Here is a 25,434-nt window from a genome sequence, read left to right on the forward strand (position 1 = left end):
TTTTTCCAAAACTGTCAGAAAGTCTCATTTTTACCAAAATTGTCAAAAAGTCTCATTTTCTCTCAAATTGTCAAAAAGCCACATTATTTCCAAAGTGTTTCATTTTTTCCAAAATTTTCAGAAAAATGTAATTTTTTCCAAAATTGTCCAAAAGTATCATTTGTACCAAAAATTGTCAAAAAACTAGGTATCATTTTCCCCAAAATTGTCAAATTAAGCCTCCTTTTTTCCAAAATTTCCAGAAAAAAAGTTTCATTTTTCCAAAACCGTCAGAAAGTCTCATTTTTACCAAAAATTGCCAATGAAGTACATATCATTTTCTCAAAATTGTCAAATAAGCCTCATTTTTACCAAAATTGTCAAAAAGTCTCGTTTTCTTCCAAAATATCAAAAAGCCGCATTATTTCCAAGATGTCTCATTTTTTCTAAAATTGCCAGAAAAAGTCATTTTTTCCAAAATTGCCAAAAAGTATCATTTTTACCAAAAATTGTCAAAAGTATCATTTTTTTCAAAATTGTCAAATAAGCCTCATTTTTTCCAAAACTGTCAGAAAGTCTCATTTTTGCTAAAAATTGTCAAAAAAGTATCATTTTCCCCAAAATTGTCAAATAAGCCTCATTTATACCAAAATTGTTTAAAGAGTCTCATTTTCTCCCAAAATGTCAAAAAAGCCACATTATTCCCAAAATGTCTCATTTTTTCCAAAATTGTCAGAAATGTCTCATTTTTTCCAAAATTGTCAGAAAGTCTCATTTTTACCAAAAATTGTCAAAAAAGTAGGTATCATTTTCCCCAAAATTGTCAAATAAGCCCCATTTTCTCTCAAATTGTCAAAAAGCCACATTATTTCCAAAGTGTTTCATTTTTTCCAAAATTTTCAGAAAAATGTAATTTTTTCCAAAATTGTCCAAAAGTATCATTTGTACCAAAAATTGTCAAAAAACTAGGTATCATTTTCCCCAAAATTGTCAAATTAAGCCTCCTTTTTTCCAAAATTTCCAGAAAAAAAGTTTCATTTTTCCAAAACCGTCAGAAAGTCTCATTTTTACCAAAAATTGCCAATGAAGTACATATCATTTTCTCAAAATTGTCAAATAAGCCTCATTTTTACCAAAATTGTCAAAAAGTCTCGTTTTCTTCCAAAATATCAAAAAGCCGCATTATTTCCAAGATGTCTCATTTTTTCTAAAATTGCCAGAAAAAGTCATTTTTTCCAAAATTGCCAAAAAGTATCATTTTTACCAAAAATTGTCAAAAGTATCATTTTTTTCAAAATTGTCAAATAAGCCTCATTTTTTCCAAAACTGTCAGAAAGTCTCATTTTTGCTAAAAATTGTCAAAAAAGTATCATTTTCCCCAAAATTGTCAAATAAGCCTCATTTATACCAAAATTGTTTAAAGAGTCTCATTTTCTCCCAAAATGTCAAAAAAGCCACATTATTCCCAAAATGTCTCATTTTTTCCAAAATTGTCAGAAATGTCTCATTTTTTCCAAAATTGTCAGAAAGTCTCATTTTTACCAAAAATTGTCAAAAAAGTAGGTATCATTTTCCCCAAAATTGTCAAATAAGCCTCATTTTTGCTAAAAATTGTCAAAAAAGTGTCATTTTCCCCAAAATTGTCAAATAAGCTTCATTTATGCCAAAATTGTTTAAAGAGTCTCATTTTCTCCCAAAATGTCAAAAAGCCACATATTGTTCCCAAAATGTCTCATTTTTTCCAAAATTGTCAGAAAAAGTTATTGTTTCCAAAATTGTTAAAAAGTAGATAACATTTTTACCAAAAATTGTCAAAAGTATTATTTTTTTCAAAATTGTCAAAAAAGTTTAACCAAAAGTGTCATAAAGTCTCATTTTTACTAAAAATTGTCAAATAAGCCTCATTTATATCTAGATATTATCTACCAATATTGTTTGAAAAGTCTCATTTTTTCCGAAATTGTTAGAAAGAAAGTTTCATTTTTCAAAAAGTATCATTTTTACCAAAAATTGTCAAAAAAGTATCATTTTTTTCAAAATTGTTAAAAACGTCTAATTTTTTCCAAAATTGTTAAAAAGTATCATTTTTCTCAAAATTGTCAAATACGCCTTATTTTTTTAAAAAATTGTCAAAAAAGCCTCATTTTTTCCAAAATTGTCTAAATTTCTTATTTTACCATAAAAAGTTAGAAAAAAGCACAGCTATCTGTCATCGTTTTTGAAAAAAGTCCTTTTGTTTTAGTCAAAATCGCTGTTATGTGTCATTTTTTTCCAAAATTGTCAGAAGTATCCCATTTTTTGTTAAAATTATCAAAAGGTCCTAATTTTTGTCGAAATTACTAAAAAAAATGTCTGTTTTTTTTGCCTAAACATCCAAACAATTGATTTCTCCCTCAACTTCATAATCTAAAAAGTGCAGTTATTTTTTCAAACTTGAAAATTAAAAGTTCTGTTTGTACATAATTCTTAAATTATTCTCTTCTTGCAGAATTTTGATTCTGATTTTTTCAATTTTTTCCCGTTCTTTTTAGGAAACGTTCATTTGACACAAAAAAATTTTCCTTGGATTTTAAACCTTCTATGTAATTCAACGAAATAAATTGAAACATTTGAAGAACTTTCCTGCCAGAAATTAGACACCTTGTCAAGCCTTTAATCAGATTAGGTACGGCCAATCTGCATTTTTGATCAAAAGTAGATGGATACTTTGGCATACTTATATCGATTGCTGAAAAGATTTCTTTGAGTATTATACATACTTTGCAGAACACCCTGTACCATAACAGAGTCAAGTTAAACTTTAAACTTTATAACGTAATACAAAGATAATTGCTGGACATTTGGTTCGTTTACGTGGTGAATCATGTACCTACAAGAAGAAGCAGATTATAACCAGAATATGTACGACCTTATTAAGAAGCTTCTCTTATTACATTACATAACACAATTTGTATAAAGGAAATTAAGAAAACAGCTATACTGTCGTATAAATTGCGAGTAATTTGTATATAGCCCGAAAGTACTCGTACAATATACGTTCAGCACGTACCTCATGTAAAAATTTTCGCAGCCCATTGCGGCAACGCCCTTCAACTTCTCAAATCTACTAAAATGATTATTAGATAGATAAATACAGAGTATATAAGACGATCGAAAACAGCACAACCCACCAAATGCAAAGTTACATTTTATCAAACCTCACTCGAGAGAAAATTAAGATGAGTTACCCTAGCTCATATTAACGAATTATAAGTTACTTGGAAAAGCTTTTAGTTTTGCTGATTCGAATCTAGCAAATAGTTAGCGAAGTTTGCAATTATAAAAATAAGCCTACACTCTGCATAGGCTCGCGTTTAGACGTTTAAATTTTCAATAACCTTGAAAAGCCAAAAACCCCAACGACGAATGAAAACTTTCGATTCGCCATTTGAAAATACACATTAATAAAGTTGAATTATTGAAACAGTGGAAACTTTCTCATTGTGAAGTATTTTGAAAAATTACTTTTTTAAAATAAGTACGTATTTGGCGTAAAGCGAAAATGTACGCCGAAGAAATTTACTGAACCTACGCTCAACGGAATGGGGATTTGCATGCTGTGAATTCAATTTAACATAACTTACGGGTCAATTTTTGATGTTACAATAACACAATTTACGTTATTATTATTTTCATTGCATTAAAAATTCAACATCCTTTTGAGTAAAATTATTATCAATAGAAATTTTATTATGCTAAGGTTTTTCGATGTGTTTTCCACTAACGATAATTTTATCAGAGTTCATAGTGTAGCGTCTGTAGGGTCAGTGAAACCATCTCACTCAAAAACTGTTATCGTTGTTGTTCATTTCTGGAGCTTTCAACAAGTTTTAAATTTTTAAAAATAATTTCAAATTGCCCTGAAAAAACAAACTTCAACATCTAAAGATCTGATTAGTGCCAATGGAGGAGAACGAGGAGGTGGAGAAGAAGGAGCTTCAACCATCTTGGGCCATGGAACCATTTTCGGCAATTTTCGCGAAAAACATAACTTTTTGACAGGATTTTTGTTCAAAAATTTTGGTAAAAATCAGAATGTTTTGAGAATTTTTTTTTTAGCGAAAAATAAGACTTTCTGACAATTTTTTGGTGGGGGGGGGGAAATACCGATTTCGATAAAAAAAACAGGACCTTCTTTGGAAATATGTATTGGCAAAAAACAAAGCTGACTTGATCGGTAAATTACTCCGAGAAATGTTAAATTTGGGCAATTTTGACCAAAATGAGGACTTTATGTCGATTTTGACCAAAGTGGTGTCCTTTTTTGACATTTTAAACACATTTCGATATTCTGTCTTTACGAATATTGGCGAAAAAAGTAGGAATTTTTTGACAATTTTGACAGAAATTGGGACTTTTTCTCAACTTTGGAAAAAAATATAGGAACTTTGGAATAATTTTGACTAAAATGGGACGTTTTGGTAATTTTTATTTACAGAAAAACAGAGCATTTGCAACAATTTTGGCAAAAATATGACATTTTTTTGGGGACAATTTTTGTAAAGAAACAATAATTTTGATTCAACAACTATTTTGATGAAAATTGTTGACCTTTTTTTGTTGGTTATTTAGCTACGCTGGGAATTTTGGAAAAAAGTAAGGCTTTCAATTCAGGATCTTCAAACAAACTCGTATGGAAAGAATTCAAAGGCATTCATAGTAATACTCACAAAAATATTTGAAAGCAGTGAAAATTTGCTTCAGCTAAACATCTGAAGACAATATCTCCGGGCTAAAGAATTGTGAGACGAAAAAATCTTGAGGAAAAAAAATTTTGAAAAAGACAAAAAACTAAAATCTTGGAGATGAGAAAAATCTTTGGACAAGGAAATAATCGAAGGAAAAAAACCTACATTCAAAAAAAATTTAGAGACAGAAAAATTTACCAAGAAGATCTCCAGGCTGAAGAATTTTGAGACGGAGAAGTCTTAAAGAAAAAAAAATTGAAAAAAACAAAAATCTAGAGACTAGAAAAATCCTTGGGCAAAAAAATTTGGCATAAAAAATCGCGATGCAAAGAAATTTAGACAAAAAAATAATCGAACGAAAAAAATCTACTTACAAAAAAAATTCCCAGGTAGAAAAATTTGGAGATTGAAGAAATTTATAGATGAAAAAATGCGGAGACAAAAAAAAACCAGAAATGGAACAATTTGGAAATGAAGAAATTTTTAGCCAAAAAATGAAAGTACAAAAATATTTCTAGACAGCTCAAAACAAAGTATATCTCACTACAAAAAATCTGGAGGCAGAAAAATTTCCAGATGAAAAAAAGTATTCAAAAGACAAAAAAAATCCCCACACAAATTCTGGAGACAAAGAGTTCTGAGAATGACCACAATCTGGAAATTTTAGCAAAAATTAGGACTTTATACCACAATTTTGGAAAAACCGTATTTTTTTGACAATTATTGTTGCAAAAATGGGCTTTTTTAGACTAAAGAAATCGGCTACTTTGGTAATTTTGGCCAAAATCAGCACTTTTTGGAAATTTTGACAGAAATTGAAACTTTTTGACAATTGTTTGAGAAGTAGGGCTATATTGATAAAATTAGAAAAAATTGGACTTTTTGACAGTTTTTAGAAATGTGCATGATTTCTTGCACAACTTTTGATAAAACACAATATTTTTCACCTATTTATGCAAAATAACAAGAATTTTGGGACATTGTCAAAAACGCGACCTTTTTCGGAAATTTTGGCAAAAAAAAGTGGGTACCTTACTCATACTTTATAGACAATAATTTTTGGCAAAATGGTTTTTTGACAGTTTGAGCAAGTTTTTAAAATTTTTTTCAAAAGACGAAAAGGTATTTTTGAACAGAAGAGTAGTTTTTAGACAACAAAGGCACTAATCAATACTTCATGTTTTTTTTGTTTTTTTTAAAGCAAAATAACAAGAATTTCTCCAACATTGGAACTATCTTCCTATTTTTGGAAAAATAAGACTTTTGTGATAATTTTCACAAAAAGAGTTTTTCTTTGCAGTTCTGGATCCTTCTGCATATTTTCGTTGAAATTTCTAAAAAAAATGTTTTTCTCGGTGAAGTTAAAAAATTAAAATTTACTTTTGAATTCTCAACGTGTTCAGCACTGAGTTGAATGAAGGTGATTGGAAGCCTTTTTGGAGTCTCCAGCAGATTTCTGAGTACCTACCTTTTTAAATTTTCAAAAATTTCATCTAATGAATGTGACGAGTTCTACAAACAGCTCCAAAAGACCATCGACAAGATGAACTCAAAATGTAGCATTTTTGTAATGGGAGACCACAATACAAGAACAGGGTCAAGTGAAAACGACAAAGTGGTAGGAAGACATGGAGAAATCACAGTAAACAAGAATGGGAAAAGGCTGATTGACATCTTAAGCTACAACAACTTCACAATATGAACACGTTCTACAAACATAAGAAATGCCATAGAAGACTTCCGCACTGCAATTGTAATACCCATCTTCAAAAAAGGAGACCGAAATGACCCAGGAAACTACTGTGGAATCAGCCTACTAAATGCTGCTTACAAAATACTTGCAAAGATGCTAGCAAGAATTGAGAGTCATGCGGAGCCAATAAAATTGGAATGCCAAAATGGATTTTGAAAGGGAAGATCATGCATAGATGGAGTATATGCAACAAAGCTGCTGATGGAGAAGAGATGAGAATATAACCTAGAGACCCACATGTGCTTTGTTGATCTGGAGAAGGGGTATGATCGAGTGTGAAGGAAGAAGTTGTTTGAAATCCTGAGGAAAATTGAAGTGAATGAACTAATAGTACGCCTAATTGAAGAAATATACACGGATAATATAATAAGAGTAAGATCTGGAAACATGTCGGAAGCAAAGAAGATAGGAAGAGGAGTAAGACAGGGATGCCCAATGTCATGTAGTCTGTTCAACATCTACTTTGATGACATGATTAAAGAATGGCTGAAAACCAAGCCAAAAGGGCTAGACATCAACGACGACACCTACATATGTCAATACCCTGCTGTTTGCTGATGATCAGGTGGTCTTTGCTGACAACAAATGTGACTTGCAGAGAGCAATGTACAACTTTCTGAAAGTAACTGATAAGTATGGAATGAGAATCTCGTCGTCAAAAACAAAGGTGATGGCCTTCGAGGGGAAAGAGCCAATTCACAGTAAAATCGTTGTAAATGGACTGCCAGTGGAACAAGTTAAAAGCTTTAAATATCTCGGATGTGAGCTGTCATATGGAGAAGTTGACACACAACTTAAGATCAGTAAATTCCTGAGAGTAAGCGGAGCTATAAATCGAGCCATACCTCCACAAAAAGTCAGAGCCAAAACTCGAATAAGAATATACAATACGCTGGCAAGACCAATGCTGCTATATGGAAGTGAAACATGGACAATGAGAAAGGATATAAAAAGCAGAGTAACTGCAGCGGAAATGAGATTCATGTGAGCCACAGCAGGGTATACTAGACGAGATAGGAAAAGTAACGAAGACATCCTGAAGGAGCTGGAAGCGAAGCCAATCATTAGACGAGTGAAAGATTACAGAAAGAAATGGCGAAAATACGTTGACAGAATGCTTGATGAATGGTCCCCTGGAAAAGTCAAAGAGTACACTCCAACTGGCAGGAGGAGTAGAGGAAGTTAAAAAGCTGGAATTCACTCTATCGCCTTCATTTCAACATGCTGAGTTGATTTAGGATGATTTCAAGTTTCAAGACGTGCTGAAGCCTCCAGCTACATTTTAAAAAAATTTTAGGTTTTCACAAAGTGTTATAAGTGAATTCTTTCAAGTGGAAAATGCATATCTGGGGACTGTCGATAATCCTCGCTAGATGTCCCGTTTTTTCTCAAAGTATCGACCTCATTATTAGAAAAAAAAAGAAAAAAATTGCCTCTTTTCCAACTCTTTTCAACCCTTCACCCTCCTCATGTATAATGCTTAAATTCCCAAAAATCAAACTTTCAAATCAAAAACGCCCATTTCATATTATCTTTTCTCTCGTCAAACGAGCAGTCTCCGATGACTTATCAGCCACAACGACTCTACATAAACGCAACTTTCTCCTCATCGCTGCCTCGTACAGAATTTAAAACATCTCGATAAAATGACTCATCAAAGCTATGAAACTTTGAAAAGCCATCGCATCGCACCACGCCAAAGACTAGCAACTCGAGTGTTTATGAAATTTTCATCACTTGTGCGAAAAACAATCGAGTTGAAAGATGTGTTTTCGTTATCTAGTCACGAATTGTGTATTATCTTTGTCGCGGATAAAATTTCAAGGTGCGAAAATTTTAACTGCGCTAGAGAGTTTTACAACCTCGTACAAAATCTTACGAGTATATAAGAGCACGTTGCAGCCGACGACGTCGCTCGGCCGCGCCTCGTATATATTTTTTCAAGGAGACCGAAATTTTCGGCTGTATAAAATACAAAAGCTATTCAATAATGAGTCCTTTCTTATATCTTTTGTGAGTTGATATTGGAAAAAGAAATCTTATATATGTGCGGCGCGGAAGTTTTCAACAATACACTTCACGTCGTCGGTACCCACTTTTATACGACGATAAAACGCGTTTTAAAACGTCAAATTCAGGAAATTGTTTCATATACGTTCGAGCAATGTGAACGACGACGAACGTGAAAAAAAACCTAAAAATTTCCCTTATCCTTTTCATAGCGACGACGACGTGTATAGGCATTTTCGATAATTTAAAATTCAAATTTTTCGCTGCCAAGTCGCACCAGCTGCAGTGTGGCTCGAAAACAGCCAACTTTTTACGACTGGAATTTTTTTCACGTTAACGAATCGTTATTGCACATACGTAAATGTACCTCCACCTGTATCTCTGTCCTCGGATACCTATATATTTTCTCGATTCGAGCGCTATTTGCATAAATATAATGTGGGAGGTGGTGAAAAATTTTTATAATCGTTGAGACGTGAAAATATGCGACATTACTTAACATACATATTTAAGAGCAGCTGAGACAAATGCATTGGCTAAGTAATTTATACACGCATCTTATTTCTCGATTCTCGTCGCTATTCAAGGTCTAGAAACTTTATACCCTTTTGTTGTAATCATTCTAGCGTACGATCTCTCAAGCACAAAAGAGAAACCTTATCGTCGACCAAATTAAGGCTATTTTTAGTGTGCGTAGCACACTATTGGTTTCGCTTTGAGAAATGAAATTTTATTGGAACTGAATGTTCTCTTAAGCTATCCAACCGTTTTTTGTACCTATTGGACACCATTTGAGAATCATTAAGGCGGAGGGAATAGATTAATTTTCATTCAATTCGAATGGGTAATTGCTGAGTAATTGCAATTTTAGTTCATTATTTTAATGCATTAAATCCTAAAAAAGGGAAAAGGGGACTTGTAGAACACCTGCCGCTCATTGTACCCTGCTATACCCCCAGTCTATTCCATCACCAGCTGTGTTTCATTGTACCCTGTTACACCCCCAGTCTGTTAGCTGTAAATTCCAAGTGGGCGTGGTTTGGTGGGGCGTTTACCAAACAAATATATTATTTTAATGCCCTAACCCTCGTAGCAAAGTTGTGGCTGAGTGGTTAGGGCATGTAGGTAGGAATAGGAAATTTAGGGACCCAGGTTCGAATCCCCGTGAGGTAAGTAGGTAGGTGACGGATTTTTCGTAGGAAAATTGGATAGGTAAATGCTTTGGAGTTACTATGTAGTACATGGTAATGGGGCAAAAATAATGCTGAAACTGAGTTATGAATTATGATATCATTTGCTAACTAAAAATTCATTTCATTAATTTTTTGTCTACCTATAACCATAAGTATAAAGTAAGAATTACTTGACATGAATAATTTTAACTTTTTACTTATAATTTAAAAATTACTTCAAAATGAGTAATTAAACTAATTTTTGTACAATTGAAACATGTAATTTTTATTATCATGATTTAGTAAAAATTATTAAAACAAAATGATTTTTACTATTGGTACCTATAGCAAAATTTATTAAAATGATAATTTTTACTATACCTACGATTACAGTAAAAATTATTGAATGGGATCTGGTACTTAATTGTGCTAAATACCAGTATTTAGTTAAATTTTTTTGTAAAAATTACCCATATTTTTTTTCGTGTAATTTAGAGGCAATTCAAATTCTTAACATATTTTATAAGATTTAATTCTTAATTTAGAATAAAAAGCAAGTTCTGAAAGTTGGTTTGAAAATTTATAAATTTGAAGACAATGGAAATTCTAAAAAAAAATAATATGAAAATTTGTATTTAGAGACGCTGAGAATTCCAAAAATTGATTAAAAGTTCTGTAAGTTGCAGATAATGTGAACTTGAAAATTATATGAAATAAGTATATTGTAATATTTATGAAGAAGATGAGAATTCTGAAAAATTGGAGGCAATGTGAATTCCAAAAATTGAGTAAACGTTTTACAATTTGTGGACAATATGAACTTGAAAATTGAATTTGAAATTTTTTAATTTAAAGACAATAAGAATTCTGAAAAATTATTCAAAATTTGACTATTTAGAGGCAATGTGAATTCTAAAAATTGATTGCAAATTTCCTAACTCAGCAGCAATGCAAAATTCTGAAAATTTATTGAAAACTTTATGAAATTGTAGCGATGGGGAATTCGGGAAATCGATTTGAAATTTTGTAAATTTTAAAACAATGCAAACTATGAAAAACAACTAGAAATTTCTTAATTTAGAAGCAATACAAGCTTATAAATTATTCTGAAATACCTATTGTAATTTGGAAAATATGAAAACACTGAAAAACAATTATTATTTTGAAGCAGTGAGAGTTTCAAAAATTCTCATCACTGTGACATGGTTGATTCACTTATGCACTACCTAGATGTAATAACGGTTATAGCTGTAGAAAAGGCAGCTAGCTACGCACACTTTGCAGCTAAGCTTTGCTTAGCTGTCTAGTTTTACTATTCAACGTAGCGAATAATCTTTTGTACCCTGCGAATTCTCTACATTCGCGGTCCGAACTTTAATTATCGAAAGCTCGCCTCTATGTTTAAAAAAACATTCAGCATTATACGTCAGAAGACCGACGTTTCATAAAAAAAATCTTTTACGAACGAATTGATTCACTTTTTGTGAAACATTTATATAGAAATTGATCTGTTTGCAAACGAAACGAATCTAATTGATTCATTTACGAACGATTGCTGATTGAAATTAAATGATTGATTTTTTGGCGAATCATTCGCAAACGAATAAATTAATTTGCGTAGTCTACCAAGGCGTAGGTACCTGCATCTATGTCACGTGTTTTTTTTTATATAGATGACGAATTGATGCAGTTTTCAAGTGAATGATTCGTGAACGAATTGATTCGGTTTTTGTGAAACTTTTGTACGGGAATTGTTCTGTTTTCAAGCGAATCGAATCGAATCATTCACGAACGATTGGCGATTGAACAAATTGATTGATTTCTAGGTGAATAGTTCGCGAATGGAATAATTAATTTTCAGTGAATCATTCAATAATTTTTGGTGAATCGCTCGTAAACGAATTGAATAATTTCCTAATGAATCATTTGCAAACGAATCGATTCATTTAATTATCTAATTTTCGTCGAATCATTCACGAACGAATTGAATAATTTTCTAGTGAATCATTCGCGAACGAATCGATTCGGTCACATTTCAGTTGATTTTTGGCGAATCATCCACGCAAGAGTTGGATAATTTTTTGTGAAGCATCAGCGAACGAATTGATTCAAGTGATTCGTATAAATAACTCGTTTGCAAACGAAATATTCAATTTTTAGTGAATCATTCACGAATGAATTGAATAATTTTCTGATGTTTCATTCGCGAATGAATCGATTCATTTCATTAATTCAATTTTTAGTAAGTCATTCACGAACGAATTGATTCATGCGAGTGATCCATTCACGAACGAATCGATTCATTCGCATTTAAATCGATTTTTGGTGAATCATCAGCGAACGAATTAATTCAAGTGATTCGTATAAGTGACTCGTTCGTGACGAAATATTCAATTTTTATTGAATCATTCACGAACGAATTGATTCATGCAAGTGACCCATTCACGAACGAATCGATTCATTCGCATTTCGATCGATTTTTGGTGAATCATTCACGAACGAATTGGATATTTTTTGGTGAATCATCAGTGAACGAATTGATTCAAGTGATTCGTATGAGTGACTCGTTCGCGAACTAAACATTCAACTTTTAGTGAATTATTGACGATCGAATTGATTAATTGTTAATGAATCATTCGCGAACGAATTGAATAATTTTTGGTGAATCATTCACGAACGAATTGAATAATTTCTTGTCAATCATTCGCGAACGAATCGATTCATTTCATTAATTGTTAGCGAGTCATTCACGAACGAGTTGAATAATTTTCGGCGAATCATTCGCGAACGAATTGATTCATTCCGATTTCAATTGATTTTTGGTGAATCATACACGAACGAATTGAATAATCATTTCGGGCGAATCATTCGCGAACGAATGGATTTGTGTAAGTAATTCGTTCGTGAACAAATCGATTTTTTCAAATTTTAATTGAGTTTTGGTGAATCATTCACAAGCGAATTGAACAATTTTTGGCAAATCATTCGCGAACGAATCGATTCAAGTGATTTGTATAAGTGACTCGTTCGTGAACAAAATATTCAATTTTTAGTGAATTATTCACGAACGAATTGAATAATTTTCTAATGAATCATTCGCGAATGAATCGATTCATAGTTGGTGAATTATTCGCTAACGAGTTGAATAATTTTTCGTGAATCATTCGTGAACGAATTGAATAATTTCCTAATGAATCATTTGCAAATGAATCGATTCATTTAATTAATTTTCGTCGAATCATTCACGAACGAATTGAACAATTTTCTAGTGAATCATTCGCGAACGAATCGATTCGTTCAAATTTCAGTCGATTTTTGGCGAATCATTCACAAAAGAGTTGACCAATTTTTTGTGAATCATCAGCGAACGAATTGATTCAAGTGATTTGCATAAATGACTTGTTTGCAAACGAAATATTCAATTTTTAGTGAATCATTCACGAACAAATTGAATAGTTTTCTGACGAATCATTCGCGAACGAACCGATTTATTTCATTAATTCAATTTTTAGTGAGTCATTCACGAACGAATCGGTTCATTCAAATTTCAGTCGATTTTTGGTGAATCATTCACGAAAGAATCAAATACAATACAAATCATTTCTGGCGAATCATTCACGAACGAATCGATTCGTGTAAGTGATTCGTTCACAAAGTAATCAATTCATGCCAATTTCAATTGAATTTTAGTGAATCATTCACGAACGAATTGAATATTTTTTGGTGATTCATCAGTGAACGAATTGATTCAAGTGATTCATATAGTGACTTTGTTCGCGAACGAATTGAATAATTTTTGGTGAATCATTCACGAACGAATCGATTTATTTCATTAATTTTATTAGTGAGTCATTCACGAACGAGTTGCATAATTTTCGGCGAATCATTCGCGAACGAATTGATTCGTGTTAGTAATTCGTTCACGAAGTAATCGATTCATGCCAATTTCAATTGAATTTTGGTGAATCATTCCTGAATGAATTGAATATTTTCTGGTGAATCATCAGTGAACGAATTGATTCAAGTGATTCGTATAAGTGACTCGTTCGAGAACGAATTGAATAATTTTCGGTGAATCATTCGCGAACGAAATATTCAATTTTCAGTGAATTATTCGTGAACGAATTGATTCATTTCATTATTTGTTAGCGAGTCATTCATGAACGAGTCGAATAATTTTCAGTGAATCATTCGTGAACGAATTGATTCATGTAAGTTATTCGTTCGCGAACTAAACGATTCATTCCGATTTCAATTGAGTTTTGGTGAATCATTCACAAGCGAATTGAACAATTTTTGTCAAATCATTCGCGAACGAATTGATTCAAGTGATTTGTATAAGTGACTCGTTCGCGAACGAATTGATTAATTTTTGGTGAATCATTCACGAACGAATTGAATAATTTTCGGTGAATCATTCGCGAACGAAATATTCAATTTTCAGTGAATTATTCGTGAACGAATCGATTCATTTCATTATTTGTTAGCGAGTCATTCATGAACGAGTCGAATAATTTTCAGTGAATCATTCGTGAACGAATTGATTCATGTAAGTTATTCGTTCGCGAACTAAACGATTCATTCCGATTTCAATTGAGTTTTGGTGAATCATTCACAAGCGAATTGAACAATTTTTGTCAAATCATTCGCGAACGAATTGATTAATTTTTGGTGAATCATTCACGAACGAATTGAATAATTTTCGGTGAATCATTCGCGAACGAAATATTCAATTTTCAGTGAATTATTCGTGAACGAATCGATTCATTTCATTATTTGTTAGCGAGTCATTCATGAACGAGTCGAATAATTTTCAGTGAATCATTCGTGAACGAATTGATTCATGTAAGTTATTCGTTCGCGAACTAAACGATTCATTCCGATTTCAATTGAGTTTTGGTGAATCATTCACAAGCGAATTGAACAATTTTTGTCAAATCATTCGCGAACGAATTGATTAATTTTTGGTGAATCATTCACGAACGAATTGAATAATTTTCGGTGAATCATTCGCGAACGAAATATTCAATTTTCAGTGAATTATTCGTGAAAGAATCGATTCATTTCATTATTTGTTAGCGAGTCATTCATGAACGAGTCGAATAATTTTCAGTGAATCATTCGTGAACGAATTGATTCATGTAAGTGATTCGTTCGCAAACTAAACGATTCATTCCGATTTCAATTGATTTTTGGTGAATCATTCACAAGCGAATTGAACAATTTTTGTCAAATCATTCGCGAACGAATTGATTCAAGTGATTCGTATAAGTGACTCGTTCGCGAACGTAATATTCAATTTTTAGTGAATTATTCACGAACAAATTAAATGATTCTCTAGTGAATCATTCGCAAACGAATCGATTCATTTCATTAACTCGAACGAAATGATTCATGTAAGTGATTCGTTTGCGAACGAATCAATTCATTTAAATTTCATTCGATTTTTTGAGAATCATTCACGAACGAAATATTCAATTTTTAGTGAATTATTCGCGAACGAATCGAATACCTAATCTTTAATGAATCGTTTACGAACAAATTGTTTCGTATAAGTGACTCCTTCACAAACGAGTTGAGTCATAAATTTAATGAATTTATGAATCCGTTGGCGAATATGACTCAACTCGTTCGCGAATGATTCGCTAAAAATGAATGGAATTTCTCAGGAACAGTCTTACCGATTTTGATCATGAAATTTTCTCCATCATCAAAATATTACAAAATACAAAAGTTCAAAACTTCCAAGTTTATCGAGAGACAACATTTTTTTTTCAAATTTTTTCAAAACTTAATAGGTAGGTAGCTAGGTACCTAGAAAACGTTTGAACCGATTTCGATGATAAACTTGAAATCTCACAAGGCCTCTGTCATTTCTACAATCGACGACCATCACCATGATCCAAAACTTCGCAGCTTTCAAATTAAGGAAATCTGAACTTTCGGAAATGAGCGCATCTTGATCCCAAACCTTCAAAACGTGAAGAAAAGTCATTCCCTTGATCAAATTTTACTATCGCAACCAGAACACTACTCGACTTTTCTATGTATCAAAAAGTCGGTAAAACACTAACCAAAGTTGTACTTGTAGCATTTGAGAAGAGGAAAAGAAAAGGGAAGATGCGGTTAGAGGGCGAAAATCAGATACTAAAATATTTTCTTTTCTTGTGATCTTTGTATTCTTTTTTTTTTCGCTGGTTGTTATATTTGGGCCAAAAGTTCAGATTACCACAAAGCTGTATGCGGATTTAAAAAGTAACAACTCGTTTAGACGATGAAAGCTTTTTAAAAGTGAAAAACCCTCACGAACAATGTTTACGTCAGAGTTGAAATGCCATTGTGAAGAATGCGGTGTAATTTCTTATCATTACGCGACAGAATATGCAATAGTATTTTTTTCTTCTTTTCTTCGTTTCGAGTCTTGGCCGTTGTATACATCTACAGTATATAGTATTCAATTACTGCAGGAAATGGATACTAAAGCTTTGCATCGTATTTCACGACTTAACGTAAATTGAATGAAACGACTTTAGATAGGACACAATCAATTAAAGCTCGTTACTCGCGAATACAAATCTTTTTACGAGGTATTATAGTGGACGAATGATATGCTCGCGTAGAATCATATACATACGTGGCTATCTGCCTTCCTCTAGTATTTTTGTAGGTAGGTACCTCTGATGTGCGAGTAAAAAACAAAAATATGTCACGAAAGTTTCATACCCTAATCAACACCACCTTCCTGGTTTTCACAGACGAGCGAATTTGTTTTAAAAATAAACCATTTTATAGTGATGACCAACGAGACTCGACGAGTCGACAAAAGGGCTCGTTCGAATATCATCGTGAAAGAATTAATTTTCGAAATCTACCTCGAATTGAAATTTATTTATTCAAAACGTGGTTATAAGTATACATATTTCCAGGCAGTGAGAGAGAGAGAGAGTTAGAGGAGGGGAAATATATGTTATACGAGTATCTATCGTGAAAGAATTCAAATTCATATTTCAACCTCGCACAACCCCTCTCGTCGTAGCCAGCCTTGAAATTCTTCAAACAACAGGGTAAAGCTCTTCGAGAACGCATTTTATTAATAAAAGTTCGCAACTTGTCAAAATATTATGAGATGAGACCATTAAACTTAGCGTTTTCCAAACTTTCTCGTACATATAACGTATTTCGAGCACATTCAACGTACATTAACCCGACCCATTCGCTAGCATTTTTGCCTCGAGAATTGATTATGGTGGTGTTTTTTTCTCGTTTGCTCGCGGTTGATCGATAATTCGAGTGTAGTTTTTTTTCTCCCACACAGATGGATGTGCTGCGATGATGGTGAACCTTATTGTAGGCATACTTGAACGAAATAGGGTATCTTTTGAGCTATGTAACGGAGTGGCCCGATTTTTATACTTTTGTGTATCTTGAATTAGATATTCTGTTAGCTTAACAAAATGATGTTATTTGTTGTTGAAATTTGATAACAAGAAGGAATTCGGGCTATAGTCGATTTTTAGAACCGTTTTTTCCTACTTGAGTCAGGCCTAATGATTTGGCTGGAACATTTTTTTCGATTTTAGTAAGTAAAGCCAGATAATTGATGGTTTAAAATGTAAAAAAATACAAATGAAAATTACAAGAAAAATTAAATTTTCCCCAAACAAAAGGAATGGAAAAAATTATCTTTAATTTATGGTTTCTGGCACATGCACTTTTGCAACCAATTCTACAATTCGAAATGAGGGAGGGACAAGTTTTAAAAAAGCTTGTGCTGAATCTGCTCTCCCCTCCATCGTATTTCAAAAACTATTATTATGGCAAATTTGTAACTTTCTCACAGCATGAAGTAATTTTTTTTTAAAACCAAATGAACCCAGCTCAAAACAACTCAATTTGAACGAATCTCGAGCCTTCGGTGGGTTTTGAGTTTTCTCCAGAAAATTCAAAATTACGGACCTTCTTGACCGTAAAATTTTCACATCTTCATAATTTTTCAAAGTTTTCTAAATTTAAAAAAAAAATACAAAAAATCAATTTCATCATTGAAATCAAAATGCCCTCAGAGCTAAAAAATTCTATGAGGAGCAAAACGTTCAAAAATTGATAAAACGATGATTTTTATAAGCTTTGAGATATTTCAAACCTCTCTCCATGCTGCTCCCTGCTTCTCTCCGGACTAACCTTGAGTTCCGAATCCTGAGGAGTCCCTGATAAATTTATTACGTCAATTGTTTAAAAACTTGGAAAAAAAATTGATCAATTTTATAACATTGGAAGTAAAATTGAAATAGACTTTTGGATTTCAAGTCTGACTTTTAAGATCTTGAAAAAAATCAATAAATTGCCATATCAAATTTATGACTTTCCGACTTTTTTTTGACTTTTGGCATTAAGTATCTATCAATTTTCTAGAAAAAAAATATATCAATGATTCAATTTTCCTTGTAGAAGGGTTCTTATCGCACTTATCTCCGAATTATTTATGCATGAATTTTTTGACTTCAGATTTTTCCATCCTTAACATTTTTTGGATAAAAATTTCATAGTCCCCAGAATTTTTTTTTTTTGTTGAGATTTTTCTGTCATTTTGAATCATTTTTGTCTCAGAATTTCTTCATTTCTCGACTTTTCGTCTCCAGACTGTTTTCATATTTTGCATAACTATTCTTTGTCTCCAGAATTTGTGTGTGGAGATTTTTCTGTCTCTGGATTACTTCATCTCTAGATTTTTTTACCATCAGATTTTTTTCCTCATGGACTCTGACCATCTTTTTTTTAAAATTTCTCCTCCCCCTTCTAGAGTTTTTTGGTTTCTAGTTCTTTTGTGTGGAAGTTTATTTCGCCTTAAAAATTTTTCTGTCCAGAGATTTTAGTCTCTAAATTTTTTCATCTGAAATTTTTTCTGCCTCTATAATGTACTTTTTGTTGTGAGATTAATATTGCCTTGAACTGTCTGGAAATATTTTTTCGGCTGAAAATTTTTTCACTTGTGTTTTTTTTTGTGTCTCCGGATTTTTTTATCTGAAAATTTCTTTAGTCTCTAAATTTTGTTATCTGAGGATTTTTCACCTTCAGTTTTTTTGTCTGTAGATTTACTTTTTCTGTCTTCTGTTTGGAGATATTTTTGTCTCCATCCAATGTTTTTCCCTCCGATTTTGTCTTCTCAAAATTTCTTCGTATCGAGATTTTTTCGTTTCCAAATTTTGTTGGCCGAGGATTTTTCCTGTCTCTAGATATTAGTTTTTTTTTTCAAAAATGTTTTCTCTTTGAAATGCACTTTGAAGACACTTCTCATTGTCAGATCTATTTGAGAGGTCGAAAATAAGTTACACACCAAACTTTAGCTTTGAAGCTCATTTAAATAGAATTCTGTTTTTTTTCACTTTTTTGCACTTTTGATCAAAAAAAAAAAAATAAAATTTGAAAAATGACCTCGAGCATTTGAAATTTTTATTTTTGGAGTGGGTTCGTTTGCATTCTCGTTCAATTTCAATTTTTTTGGGGTCCCAAAGATACCTCCCTCGTGAATATATTCATCTCATCCAATATATTTAAAAAATGTAAGATCTCGGCAATTGATATTTTTTATCGTACCTATAACGTTTATATTAAATTTTCTCCGCTATCCTAACATATTTCCTGTATATGAAAAGCACAAAAGAAAATATTTTATGTATTCGGAACATTTATTTTTCAATAATATTCCAGTAAATAGGAAAAAAGTGAAAACGCTTGTGCGGTAGAGAAAATTTAATAAACTTCATAGTATAGCGGAGACAGCCTATGTCAATATTGACCTTACAATAGATTCCTTGGGCTTTTTTGTGTGTATTTCCTGAAAAGCCAATGTACATAAGTATAAAGACGAGTCTTTTAAAATATGTACATATTTTTTGAGAGGTAAAAATGCATTAGTTGTTTGCACTGTACTATTAATCGATATTCTATCATTTTTTTTTCTGTTTCAGGTGGGTGTTGAATACCTTTTTGTAAAAATAAGAGCGAGATAAAGGGTAAGTTTTATTTTTATTACAGCTTGATAAAAAATTCAAGATTTAATGTTGTCTTGTGTTCTGTTTTTCCCCCTCTCAATCTAAGTACATAGATTTTCATTTTAAAGGATTTGAAAATTTTAAATATTAGTTGAGGGGGGGGGAGGGTTGATCAGGTATTTTATCTACCGTCTTGATACCTCACAATAAGGATACTCAACTAACTTGCAAAAGCCAAATCACATATCTTGGTCTATGCTTTGACAACAAACTAAATATTGGAAAAACCACATCAACTATCTAAAACAAGCATGTAACAATAGAATAAACCTATTGAGAAAACTATCCAGTACAACATATGGAGCAGACACTCAATCTTGTCTCAGAATTTATACAGCTCTGATTTGCTCAAAATGTGATTATGGGTTGCCAACTTACTCATCAGCTAAACAGTCAACACTCAAATCACTGAAAACTATTCACAACACAGCTCTTCGACTGGCAACTAGAGCCCTCAGAACTACTCCTATACACTTATTATACATATCAGGAAGTATCTGAAATCCTCCCCTCTATACGATCAAAACTCACCCTTTCACAATTTTTCACTCACCATAGACTCAACAATTGATCCCAATCTTCCATATGTTTATGACTCATATCTCCATACGAGGTCTGGCAATTAAGTTCCAGGAAGTGCTTCTGAGAGGTAGAGATACAACACTGGTGTGCTCGCAAACACATTGTTGTGTAGATTAGACCTTCCTTTAATACTGTTATAAGTTTCAAGCCGATCGGGTGAATTTTGCAGGATCTATAGCTGTTTAAAGTGAACAACATTTAAGGTCGCGTCCCAAAACTTTAAGGGGTGACTTGAGGAGGATGCTTGAGTCAGGGAGATCAGATTTTGAGTTGGGGGAGAGGTAAATGTCTTGAAAGGTCAAACGCGATGTTAAAAAAAATTAAGGAAATGTTTGAGGAAGATCAGGTGATCAAAACCTCACAAAAAGTAGGCCATGAGATTCTTGTTGCCAAGTGGCTGTGAGGAAATGTCCTCTGAGGTAAGTAAAAAAAATGTTCAAAGGAGATTGACCTCATAAGTCGTTATTGTGGTCTTCCTTCAACTCAAAGCATCGTATTTTTACTCAATGCTCCCATTTAGAAACCTGTTTTGTGTCCCTCAGAGGTGAATTTTTCAAAATTTGAGTGGATGTTTTTGAGTCCTCCTCAAAAATGCAATGGGTGTTGATTCTCAGGTAAAAACTAACTGAGAATGAAGTAGAGGTCCCTAGGAATCAAATCTGGGGTGTAGAAATAGTGAGGAGACACTAAGATGTCTTGAGGAGGTGACCATTCCTCCAAGAAGTAATTTGCAACCCTCCTTTTCACAATGTTGTACCAAAAGTTACGTTTGAAAAATACACACAAAAAAACGGAACAACCTATGGCATTGAAACTTTGAACATTACTAAAGGAAGGTCAAATCTACTGGACAACGTGTTCGGGAACACTCCAGTGTTGCATCTTCTACCTCTCAGAATGGCTTCCTGGAACTTAGTTGCCAGACCTCGTAAAGCCTCTTCCATTCTAAACTCCATTCAGCTATATCCTCTCCCACCATTCTATCCAGAAACCTATAAAAACTAAGAATAATATTCTCTCATTTGATACATCATTGCTCGAACACACTCAACTAAATAGGTACTCAAATCATCAATAACTTTATTGCTCAGTATAATGATTTCATTTTGTTTTACACCAATGAGTCAAAATCTGTGGATTGCTGTGGTTGTTCGGTCGTTTGTGATTGTGAGGTTTCGCGATTTCCACTTCTGTGCTTGTTCAGTATTCTTTCATGTGAACTAATATGCTATCCTTCCATCTTTAAACATGGCAATTGAGAGCAGACTCAACAAAGTTGTGATCTTCACTGATTCACTAAATTCCATCTCTCAACTAAGATCTAAATCTAAGCAACATCCAATTGCCTCAGAAATCTCATCTCTCCAATATGACATGGATGTTACTATAGCCTTGATCCCAGCGCACTCAGGAATTTTGGGAAATGAAACAGTAGACTTAGTAGCAAAGCAGTCACTAAGAATTTCACCTGTACCAGAAATACCAGTTCCAATGTCTGATATGATGGAAGCCATATGTTCATGGTTAATTCCCAGCCAAAGCCACACCACCAACATTCAAGATTTACCCAGGAAGCAGGCCGTTGCCTTATGACATGTATGTACAGGCCATACACTTCTCACCCACTCTCATCTGTTCAAAAAAGAACCTCCTCCAATATGCTCTACTTGCAAAGTCCAACTCACTATCTCCCACATCTTACTCACCTGTCAAGATCACACCAATTTGAGAAACTCACTCAACCTCCCTAAAACTCTACCTGAAATAGCTCATAACCCTTCAGTCTTACTCTCCTTTCTCCAAAAATCCAACCTCCTTCTATTAATGTAACAGCATAAAATGACCTGTGCCTCTAGCTTTGTAGCTGTACATGGCACAGTGACCAATCAACAGGTAGTCAGGTAACCACTAGAGTGAAAAAACGCCTTTTTCGGGGGAAAAGTCATATTTTAATGAGTTTTAAATTTGAATAAAAAATTATAAATTCCCACAAAATATGTAGAGAAAACATGAGTCTAGACATGTGAATTTTTTCAGCATTTTTTGGCTTCTTGGGAGGGGGGTTTGGGAGGGGGATATTGACAAAAGAAAATTTTGAAACCGCCATGCCACATCCCCAACTTTCAAAAATGGAATTTTTTCAAATTTTTTCCAGAAGTGGATCATCTTCAAAAACTCAAAAAACACTCAAAAATGTGTTTTTTTGTGTCATGCCACGACCAAAAAAAGTGATACTGCCAGTGATATAATTCTTCAAGTTTGTATGCAGGCCTCCAAAATAATAGAAAACCAACCAACTTCTTGAAACCCCAATTTTGGAGCCATATGCACCTCACCCCCAATTTTGGGGTGAACAAAAATTAACAATATGGGTATCGTGCAGTTGGACCTTTCTAAGGGTCACTTTGGGGGACGATCATTTATTTTTGGGTTAGTTGGTGTTTTGAAAATTTTTTCTTCGCCAATGTTTCTCATCAATGATGCCAAAATATTGAAAGAAATCATTCCTGAAACTGAGAAAATATTTTCGGATGGAGTGGTGCCAATATTTTGGATTTGAAAAATCGAGAAACATCGTCAAAAATTTAGGATTTTTTTTTAATTTTTGAAAATTTGGGGCATCCCCTTCCCCAATGTGACCCTTGAGAAGGCCCAGCTGCAAATCTAACTTCATATTCGTGTTCGCCGAGTTCAATTCATATGATAGCGATACCCATATTGTCAATTTTCTTTCCCCCCAAAATGGGTGGGGAGGGGTTCCTATGGCCTCAAAATTGGGTTTAGAATAAGTTGTTTAGTTTTCTATTGCCTTGGCTTTCATCTCTTCAAAACTTTTTCGCGTATTTTTTAATTTTAATCCAACTCGTAATAATTAAAAATCCTCCGATAAGGTAACAACAATGAAATCGGTGAGATATACGAGTACGAATTGTCGAAACTTCAAGCTGAAGCATTTCGAGATTAAACACTCGAAAATATACGCTCAGAACCCCACTCGAGTAACTTTGGAAGCAACAATTCTCCGCCAGCGCCAGATACTCGTACAACCATGCAGCGAATTCAGCTCGCAAATTGTGTAAAAATCTCTTACGTTAGTTTTCGCTCCCGCGCGTTAACGGTGGTGTAATTACTTAATCGTGAAAATTCACCGAATTCTCCTCCCTTCACCCCTGTTGCGACTTACTAAAACCCGCATATCGGAAGCACGATTTACAATAAAAGATTTGCGAAAACACGTACATCACCTCTATATATAAAATCACACCGGTATAGAGAAAAGATTCCAATTGGGTGGAATGAAAATACTTGTACCTACTCGTAGGTAGAGGTACGCGTGGCGTTGTAAATTAGGTTAACGATAGTGTAATATTTTAGCTTGCAGGTGTTATAATTTTTTTTCCTGCCTTGTAGAATGTAAAAGCGCCGAAGCGAGGTATTTCCAAAGTAAAGGCGGATATTTATTGATAAAACTTTTAGCGTTATGTAATAAAACAGGAATGCTTATCTGGGTAAAATACACGAAACTTAGGTCGAAGGAGAAGCGAACGCGAATTCGTATTTCGAAACGTTTGGTTTTCTAACAATGCTATTTAAATTTACCGATCGTGTTTCTTTTCCGTTGACTTTTCCGCATACTCGTCGGGAAATTGATGACGTTCGAATACAGCTTTCGTTAGCATATTTTGATTTTTTTTTCACCCTCTTATGTAGTAGGTAGGTAGGTACCTATACAGCCTGCTCGTCGCTCGCCGAATAAAGAAAATAGAAATTGAGCCTTTAATGTATCCTTTCGCGCCCTCATGTACGAATTCATAATCGATATTTCACATTTCTTTCCCCTCCCTCGAAAAAAAGCTGAAAAAAATTGTATGAAAATGTAAAAAGCTTGGCAAGTTTTTGTTCCTTTAACGATATATTTAACGCGAGAGCGATCCAACGGCGCGAAACGAAAAATTAATTTTTTACTTTGAGAAACACACTTTGACGCAGGATATCACGTTTCGAGAAAACAATTTTAATATTTTAACAACGAAAATGCAAATTTCAAAACGAAAAAGCAAGACTTACCTAGTGTTAAAGAATGTATTAATTTTAACGATTTTATCATCTCGTACTCGTATTTGAAATATAATAAATACAAATTAACACGTTACACTGACGAAATAATATTTAATATTTTATCCATTCGGAAAATGTTACTAATTCTCGATTCTTTACTTCGTCTACTCGATGCTGAGCGGTTTAGCGAATAATTTATTAGCGTACGCAGTGTTACCAGTTGAGGATTTACGTTAATAACTCCGACAACTATGATACTTTAAAGAAGATAATAAATGGCTAAAGTACCGAGAAGATATGAAAGTGACGATAATACGACGATATATTCCCATTAGGTGTAAATGGACGGTGAAAATTGCTCTAACGTGGCTGGCTCTGTATAAAGAGATGAGGAACGAATCGAAGTCGAATGCCTTTTCTGTATGTTGTCATTTTTTTTTATCTAAAAGCTATTGCACTCGCAGAATTAGAAAAATGCATTTATTATGCTTTTATCGATGTGATTTAAAGGTAAAGGGTATTCAAATGGTCAGTTATAGTTTTCATAAGAATGGGAATTCACCTTTTTTTCAAGTCTTTTATACTTGGTGAGAAATTTTTTCAGTACATATTTTAAAGCTTTGAATAGTTAAATCGGTTTTTTGACGAGAAAATGAGATTTTTCGATCCAAAAACGCGCAAAATGTGTGTAGTAGAAGTCGAGGAATAGCTTTGTTTTTATGGAGATCCATTTGAAAAAGACGTTACATTTTATACAATTTTTGAAAAAAACAAACACTTCCCCATTGAGGAATTTTTGATGAGATAAGTAATTGAAGTAAATATTTTATTCACATTTGAAGCCTAATGGTCTTGAAGGAGACTTGAGGATTTTGAAAATTATTGCTTTCTCCATTTTCAAACATAATTAAAAACAAAAATACATTTTTCTGAAAATTTCATCTTTCTGTGTCAGAAATGCTCCAAATAACCCTATTGGGAGAGGGGGAGGTGTTCTGTTCCCCAAGTTGAAAAAAGAACATAAATAGAGTGAACTCTTTTTTTGAATATTTCTGTTGTAAGGTGGGCTACTAATTGTTTTGTATTCTTTTTCAGGCTTA

At 33.2% G+C, this 25,434-nt stretch overlaps 1 protein-coding gene across 2 annotated transcripts in view; it reads right to left on the reverse strand.

The window, feature by feature from the left end:
* Positions 1 to 24,505, reverse strand: part of axo (axotactin) — a 123,144-nt gene extending 98,639 nt beyond the window's left edge. The window contains exon 1 of one of the 2 annotated variants that reach the window (XM_065348105.1): positions 24,344 to 24,503. In XM_065348105.1, the coding sequence (XP_065204177.1) occupies positions 24,344 to 24,383 (40 nt within the window). In that variant the 5' untranslated portion in view covers positions 24,384 to 24,503. Of the gene's footprint in view, positions 1 to 24,343 lie in introns of both variants that reach the window. The other variant, XM_065348106.1, reaches the window with a different exon arrangement.
* Between the last annotated feature and the right edge of the window lie 929 nt (positions 24,506 to 25,434).

Source organism: Planococcus citri, chromosome 2 (genome assembly GCF_950023065.1).
Source record: "Planococcus citri chromosome 2, ihPlaCitr1.1, whole genome shotgun sequence".
NCBI lineage: Eukaryota > Metazoa > Arthropoda > Insecta > Hemiptera > Pseudococcidae > Planococcus > Planococcus citri.